The sequence below is a fragment of the Arachis ipaensis genome, chromosome B7 (assembly GCF_059453495.1).
Source record: "Arachis ipaensis isolate K30076 ecotype BB chromosome B7, ASM5945349v1, whole genome shotgun sequence".
In the NCBI taxonomy this organism is placed as follows: Eukaryota; Viridiplantae; Streptophyta; class Magnoliopsida; order Fabales; family Fabaceae; genus Arachis; species Arachis ipaensis.
Window position 1 is genome coordinate 135,211,395 of NC_142442.1, and position 8,071 is coordinate 135,219,465.

At 36.4% G+C, this 8,071-nt stretch overlaps 2 protein-coding genes across 2 annotated transcripts; both read right to left on the reverse strand.

Annotated features, from left to right (window-relative positions):
- Nucleotides 1–272: 272 nt before the first annotated feature.
- On the reverse strand, nucleotides 273–1,259 carry LOC148554259 (uncharacterized). The gene has a single exon (XM_088495057.1). The coding sequence runs from the start codon at nucleotides 1,257–1,259 to the stop codon at nucleotides 273–275; it is 987 nt and encodes a 328-aa protein (XP_088351183.1).
- A 2,912-nt stretch (nucleotides 1,260–4,171) lies between these two features.
- LOC107606034 (BTB/POZ domain-containing protein) lies at nucleotides 4,172–6,926 on the reverse strand. The gene is made up of 4 exons (XM_016307999.3): nucleotides 6,651–6,926; nucleotides 6,422–6,567; nucleotides 5,480–5,595; nucleotides 4,172–4,976 (listed from the first exon to the last, which is right to left on the reverse strand). Exons 1-4 carry the CDS (start codon nucleotides 6,767–6,769, stop codon nucleotides 4,371–4,373), a joined length of 987 nt encoding a protein of 328 aa, XP_016163485.1. The 5' UTR covers nucleotides 6,770–6,926; the 3' UTR covers nucleotides 4,172–4,370.
- Between the last annotated feature and the right edge of the window lie 1,145 nt (nucleotides 6,927–8,071).

An 8,071-nucleotide genomic window follows, 5' to 3' on the forward strand; every position in this document is an offset into this window, starting at 1 on the left:
AATTCAGAAAAGCAGGCAAATCCCAAAGAAAAGATTTTTTCCAGAAAAGATCAAAGAGTCAAAGGAACCACGAAAAGCATGCGCGCATAAGGTAACTCAAAACCCTTATCCAAAAAGGGTATTTATTTAATGATAAATTAAACCCCTATTAAAAAGGGGCATTACTGTTTTGTTTACGGCCTTAAAAGGCCAAAAAATTGTTCAAAACACCAACAAATAAATATAAAGAGTTTAAAAAGAGGGGTCCACAGGCCGGGCCCCAATAGCCAAAATCACTTTTTTAGAAGATCACCACCAGCAGAGTCAGGGGGAACGCCAGGAGCAGGAGTTGAAGAGGAAGTCGGAGGAACGGTAGAAGAACTCGGGGCGTCCTTAGAGCGAGGAGGGGACTCTACGATCCTCTGCCCCCGAGTCTTTAAATCAGACTCAGATTCCACTATGGGGGCAGGAGGATCCACGATGGCACCATCAATAACAATCTTATCAGGGTCCAAAGGAGAAAGGTCCAAGTCAGGAGCAATAACTCCGACCTGTTCCTTGAAAATCCTCCAGGCCTCATCAGCACCATCCGCAATAGAGTCCTCCAACTCGGTGTAGGCCTTCCGAGCGTTCAGTAAGTCGTTCTTTACAGACACAAGATCAGCAAATAAACTATTGTAGCTGGCTTGCGCTGCCTTCCTCAACTCCACCTCCATGTTGCATTGGGCTTGCAACTTCTGCCCCTTCTCTCGGAGGCTGTTCCTCTCCCCCTCCAGTTTGGCGACTTTCCCCTCCAACTCCTTCTCATGCTCCTGATATATACGAAGCCTACCCTCCAGCTCCTCGACCCTCGAGGTCGTCCCTAAAGAGCTGATGGGAGTCTTCTCAAATATATCCAAGAGTTTGCCACAAACCCCCGCCGTCTTGAGACTCTCCTCAACCACAGTAGTGAGGTAGTGCCGAACAGAAACATCATCCATACTCATACGAGCATGAGGATAGATGTTCTTTCGGACGAACGCAAGAGCGTCCGCCTCACCAGAAGCGCCAGACTCTAAGGTCTTGCGCTTCTTTGGCTCTGGTTCGGGAGTAGGTCGGATGGAAGGGGGTGGCAGAGAGGAAGCAGAGGAAGAAATTACAATAGGTTGAGAAGGAGTCCCAACGTTCCGAGGAGGAGGAGGGGGAGAGACAACCATCCTAACACCTCCAGACCTGGCTCGAGACTTTGCCTTGGCTTCCTGAACCCTCTGGTAAGACTCTTGAGCGTTTTTCTTCGCCATCTCTGCAAAGACAAATTGGTAGCTAAAATCAGACAAAGTCGGTAAAAGAAATTGCAAGTCGAAAATAAGCAAGAAACACAAAAAGCTACCTAATTGTGACTGAACAAAGGTCGACGACCCCTGGAGAAATTTTTTAGTATCCAAGTATGGGGCCCTCCCCCACGCTTCTCGGAGGAACCCCACAATGGCTGCTTCTACCTCATTTAAGTCATCCAGACCATATTTCTCGCAAGGGGAGGCCTCCAGCCAATATAAAGGAAATCGGGGAGAAGAATGATCATCCAGGAAAAAGGGGTGGTGACCCTCTACAGCTTGCACTTTGAAAAAGTAGTTCTTGAAGTCATGAAAGGACTCGTCAAAAAGGGTAAAAAGTCTCCGACCTTGTATGGCTCGGAACGACACCCACTGTTGTTTATTGTTTAGCCCACTGAAGGGTTTTGTCATATGAAAAAGATGGAAAAAAATCTTTAAAGAAGTCGGGAACTCTAAAGCCTGGCTGACAAATTGATAAATTTTCAAAAAACCCCAAGAGTTGGGGTGAAGCTGGGTGGGAGCGACTCGACAGTGACGCAAAACAGATATCTCAAAATTCGAAAAAGGAAGAAAAACACCCAAACGGGTGATCATGCACTCATACATAAAGAAAAAATGAGGGGCCGCCTCATCGACTCTTCCAAAACAAACCCGGTCTTCAGGACCCGGGACTACCAATTCGTATTTTGGTTCGTCATCCTCAGAAGTACAAATTCTGTGATGAGTGCGAAGGTTGGTAATGAACTCAGAATCGACTGAGGGCTCCTCCCCTAAGACCGTGACATCAACCCAGTGAGAGAGAGCATCTACGGAAGCCATTTCTTTTTATAAAAAAGGGGTAACAAACCTACAAGGGGAAAAGAAAAATCACCAACACGGTCTCTAAAGGGAGGAGGATGCGAAACTAAAGTCTACAAATCAAAATTATCTACAAAGGCATATTAAAGAACTAACCTTTATCCGGAAATAAGGGTTGGAAGCAAAAGCCTTCGAAAACGCAAGAACGCAGCACGAACGAATGCAAGAAAAATTTGAAAGATTGCAGAAACGAAACAACGAAAGAGAGGGAAAATATTTATAAGAACGTTAGGGGCATAATGGTAAAATCGGGGCAATCATTAATAAAGATGCACCGTTACCAAGGCTATTAAATCCCTACGCACACCCCTAACAGACACGACGCTTGATTGGACGTAACTGTCAGAACCAAAAGGTCACGAAAAATCACGTCGGTTTTCAAACCATTACGTCGGTCCTCTCACAAATCGGCTATGACTCCGAGTTGAATACTCGAACCCAACTCTTAAAAATAAATTGGGCTCGAGTAGGGGCACTGTTCATACCCTGGCCCAATAAATAGGGCCCAGGATCCAAGCAAAGAAGCCCAACCCAAAGGGGTTGGCCCTCCCCCAGTACCAGCCTTCATCCCCAGAAGTCGGTACTGAACACGACCTGCTCCAGAGAAGTCGGATACGAGGGTTAGCTGGCAGATAACACTCAGTCGAATGAGTAACTGCCCCTAGAAACTCTCTAACCACTTCGTAGAGCCATATCTTAACCTCCCTAAGATATGGGAACGGTTATCCACCTAAAAAGGTGGCACTACTTCAGCGGTGGTTATTGGTTCACCACTATAAATACCCTGACATCCCTCAGGTATCACTAAGTCCCAATACATTCTCAACTTGCTCACACTCTTGCTAACTTAGGCATTGGAGTGTCATTGTAGGTACCACCCCCCATTCTTCCACACGCACAAGTCGGACGGAGGAACACCGAGTTTCAGGTGCACTCGATAGCCACCTCCCTCACGCGTTTGGGCCAACCAACGTCATCCGGCCCACTAATCTCTGGTTACCCACCGTAACAACCCTCAATTCTCTTTCATTTATCTATATTCATTCATTAATATTCATTTTAAGATAAACTATTTGAAAGATTAAATATATCATAATATGTCATATCATCATGTTTCACATCTAATTTTACCCATATATGATTACATTGTATCTTGATCATTTCTTTTAACTGCTTTTTTTTTATATATAAAAAGATAAAGTAAAACTTAATTTATTATTATTTTTTTTCTATTACATACCCAAGAATGAGGATTGATTCTTCCTTTAAAGGGAGAACCAATTTAAAAACATGAATCAAATTGCATCATATCACAAAATTTAGGCCTGTTTATTTTTATTCAAATATTTATATCGACAATTTAATTCCTATTATATATTGGTTGCATCTCTTAATTGATTATTTTTTTATAATTAAAATCCCTAATGATTATATTCTCATTTTTCTAATTTTATTTTATGACTAATTCTTTTTTTAAATAGATATATATAAAGAAAATGATTCAAATACTCGCACGAGAGTGAACCTCATCACCAAATTTTTCGCTCAATTTTACATATTCAAATATCTATACTTATAATATAAATATACAAAATATATTAGGTGATGAATATTTTTTATTTGTTTTACATTAGAATTAACACTCTAACCAACTCTCCACTTATAGCATTCTCATAAATCTAAAAGAAAATCAATAGGCACTTCTTTTTTGTTGGTGTGTTATTTTTTATTTCTTTAAATACCTTCTTATATATTAATTATATGTAGGATAACTAATTTAGTAGTTAACCTTTAACATACAAATAGCATAACTGTAATTAGAATATTAGTATTTGAATAACCAACAATTTTAAGGAGAATTGCCAACTACGCGTGCGATAAAACTGTTTCATTTAAGCATTTTATTTTTACCATTAGTTTCAACTTAAAATTAAGTTAATTTGATCATCATTTCTGCTAAGCAGATCTCTTGATTGTTCTCAATTAAAAATTTAGTAAATATTTTGAAAACTTGAAAATATTTGAATGTGAACAATGATAGCCATAGGAACTTCCAGAGTGATTAACGAAAAGTAGTGATAATCAACAATTTATATGAAAAACACCAACTATTAAATGATAAAGTAAAGGTAAAGAGCAAATATGATTATTGTATCACAATAATGAATAATCTACCATATTCACAAAGATTCATGGGGCAAATAGTTTTCCCATGTTAGTTTATACCGGTCTCCAAACTGTGAGCACTTCCTGAAACATCTCCATCATTAGCTCCCTATCAGCATGCTGAAAAAAGTTGTTTACTTCATCTCTAACATCATATATCTTTCCGAAGTCAAATAAGAAGGTCAAGCATCCTTTCTTTAACTTGTGTAATTGATAAAGCCAAGCTTCGTTGAGCCTCTCGAGAACATTTCCGGAGTTAAGATCTTCCAGCAGACTGTCTTCGCACACGTCTTTGAGACCGGTGATGTCATATTTATTGGCTGCTCCAAGCAATGCAAGCCGGTGTTTCCAGAAATCGTCTTGCTTGATTGTTCCATACAAGTATCTTAGAAGAGCCGTGCAAGATTCTAGCGACATGTCTTCTATATGGATAGTAGATGACTCTTTCTCCCTCAGGTTGTGATGAAACATACTCTGGAACACCGGCGAACTTGCAGACAAGATTGCCTTGTGAGCTCTCAATGTACCATCAGCTGTAATAATGGTTAGGTCAGCATGAATAGCATCATCAAGCATGCGTGAGAGGCAACTAAGAGTACTTTGAGATGCAATGGATTGCAATTTTCCCTCGGATGGCCATATAGAACTAGCTTCCCCACCCTGAGTTTAAAAGAAAAAGGACAGTGGTTAAGCAGCAGTAGTCCAGAACTACATCAAAGGTTAAGATCAATTCAAGCAATAGAGAATTAGATGATATGCTATGCAAGCAACTCAAACTAACTTCAGGGGTTGCTACTGATTTCAGATTTTAGAATGTCATATATATATATATATATATATATATATATATATATATATATATATCTTAAGGAAACCATCTGCTACTTATATATTAAGGTAGTGTTTGGCTCTTGTCTCATGACAGAAAGGATGAAGATAGTGGAAAGTTGTGCCTCTAGCGTGTGTTGTTTTTGCAGGTACAAAAATTAGTTTAAAAATCAATTCTCAAGACCTGTATCTCTATTATAGAATTACAGGTATTATCTTAAAGTTGTTTCAAGACACCACCTAAAGGGAAACCATTGTACTTCTAAAGAGAAAATATAATTGTTTAGGTACTCCAATATCAAATATTGTTAAACTATTCAGGGATAGGAACTCACATTCAGAGGGCATATCTTCAAGTCAAGAAATTCAACATCAATAATGAAGCGACCAACAAATGAAGTATCAACAGGCCAGACAAAGTCATCATATGTCCTAAGTATCCTTTCATGGACTGCAGCATCAAAAGCAAAAAGAAATAAGAATCAAGCTGTGTTACAACTTCATTGTGCAATCCTAAAACTGCTATTACAATCTCAAAAACACCTTGGTTACCACTTTGAGTTGCAATATGAAATTACCCTATTTCTTCTTGGAAAATAAAGTGGTAGAGAATAAGAAAGACATCAAAATCAAATGCAAACAAAACTAAGCCAGAGGACAACACTCATAACATGAGGCATAGATAAGGGCTTGGGAGAGTTTTGTGGTTGCCTTAGGCCGACTCAATTCCGATACGGACAAAATTTTAGTCATGCATTGCTAACTTCATTTATGGGCCAGAATAGGACTGAATTAAACACTGTTTATCTATGTGTTTCTGACTTTCCGGTCACATTAACAGTAAAGCAGTTCCAATTTGGGGTTAAATGCAACAAATTACTGCCTCTACTGAAATTTGTGGAATATTAGAATACAAAAATCAGGAACCTTTTATTTATAACACAAAAATAAAGTAATAAAGCGATAGTTTCTTCTAAGGAGGGTGATGATCTGGATTTATTATCTTCCAAGCTCACTACCAAACAAGTCCTGCTCCAAGAACAAAATCAAAGTTTATTGCACCTACTTCACTTTACAAATTTATACTACTCCCTGGAACCTATAGTTTAATCAATTTGCCCTATCTATATCTCCATGCAAATAACCAAAAAAGTTTAGCCCTTTTTCTTTATACCATTTTCACAAAACAAGAGGAACAGATATCATATGAGCCACATAATTAAGAGGCTGAAGTCAAGTCAATTACTTGGAAACTGTGTTATCGAGTGAGTACGTACCAGGGGAAATATAGAACCTGCGGGAAGAGCCAGCATTGGAAACACGAAGAATGAAACGAGCAACGGGTGGCTGCTCCTTGGAGACACGAGAAGGTTCTGGAAACAGGTGTATGTAGAGGTACCTGTTTCTCTCTATGGATAAGTACCTGATCAGCAAATGGATGAACTGATGATTACGATAATCACAGAGAGAACAGAAATGGTGATTAGGTTAGGTTAGAATAGATACCAATTCCAGATTCCGACCTTGAAAGGGTCAGATTTCTTGTAGGAACAAGGTCCGAAGTTATCGATTTTCCATTGAGCTAAGCGTGCAATTGTGTCAACCCTTGAATCCCCCATGGCCATGGCAAAAGGAGAAGACGAAGAAGAAGACTGAGTCTAAAGCAGTTTGACTTAGGGTGCTATGTTGGTTTACCTATCCCTATCTCTCTGTATATGATGATGAATTGAAAGAGACACAAATACTGTTTCACTCTCCTGAGTCCTCAGTCCTGAGTCACCTGAATGGCCTACGTGCCTCATATATATATATGGGATGAAATCTAAACCGATTTAATTTTTTTTTTTATCAAATATAGGAAGACTCGAACCCGCAACTTTTTAGATGAGTATGGGAGATTATGCCATTTGAATTATTACTCATTGGCAAACCGATTTAAATTTAACCGTTTATTCTATTTAATTTAAATTATAAATTGATTAAAATTATAATTTGATTTAACTTTTGCAAATTACATACATAGAATGGAATTTTAGATTTACTTTTCAAAATTCAATCTAATTAAAATTACACAATATGTTATAATAATATTATTTTATTATATTTATAATTTTATTTATAATATATTTAATTTATTATATATTTTTATATTATTTATATATTATTATTATTTAATATATATTTTTTGTTTAAAATAATTTTATTTATTTATTTATTTTAATTAATTTATATTTATATTTTTATTATTATTTATTATATAATTATTGATTATTTAAAATTTAATATCGAATTTTTTTTAAAAATTATTAAATTTAAATCGCACCATAAATAAAATTAATATTTGAGTTTAGTGAATTTTTTAATAAGTTAATCCAAAGTCCAAACGGCATCTCAAACCCCCTTGCAGCCCTGCTCCATAATATCTGAATAGACACTTGGCAGTAACTCAGATTAACTAACTTCACCTTGTTCCCAACCTCACAAGTTATTTTTATTTTAGTTTTCAACTCATTCACACACAAGAAACTTTTAAGTAATTTTTTTTAACCATCTGCGTACCAATATATCTCGTATTTATTTTATATTTATTTACTTTGATTTTAAATTAATTTTGTAATTGCAGTTAGATAATTGTATTACTTTAAATATTTTTTAATTAATAAATTGAAAATTATTTTTCTTATATAAATAAGATATATATATAGGAGTGAAAACTCATATATAATTAATTTCACATAAAATTGATAATTAAAAACTATTTTATAAAAATTTAATCAAATCAATTAAATAATTTAAAATTTTTAATTATCAATTTTACATAAAATTAATAACACGTATGAGTTTTCTCTATATATAAAACGTAGTATACAAATTAGAATGGTTGATGTTTAATGGTAGTCAATTATTAAAAGCAAAGATAATCTCCT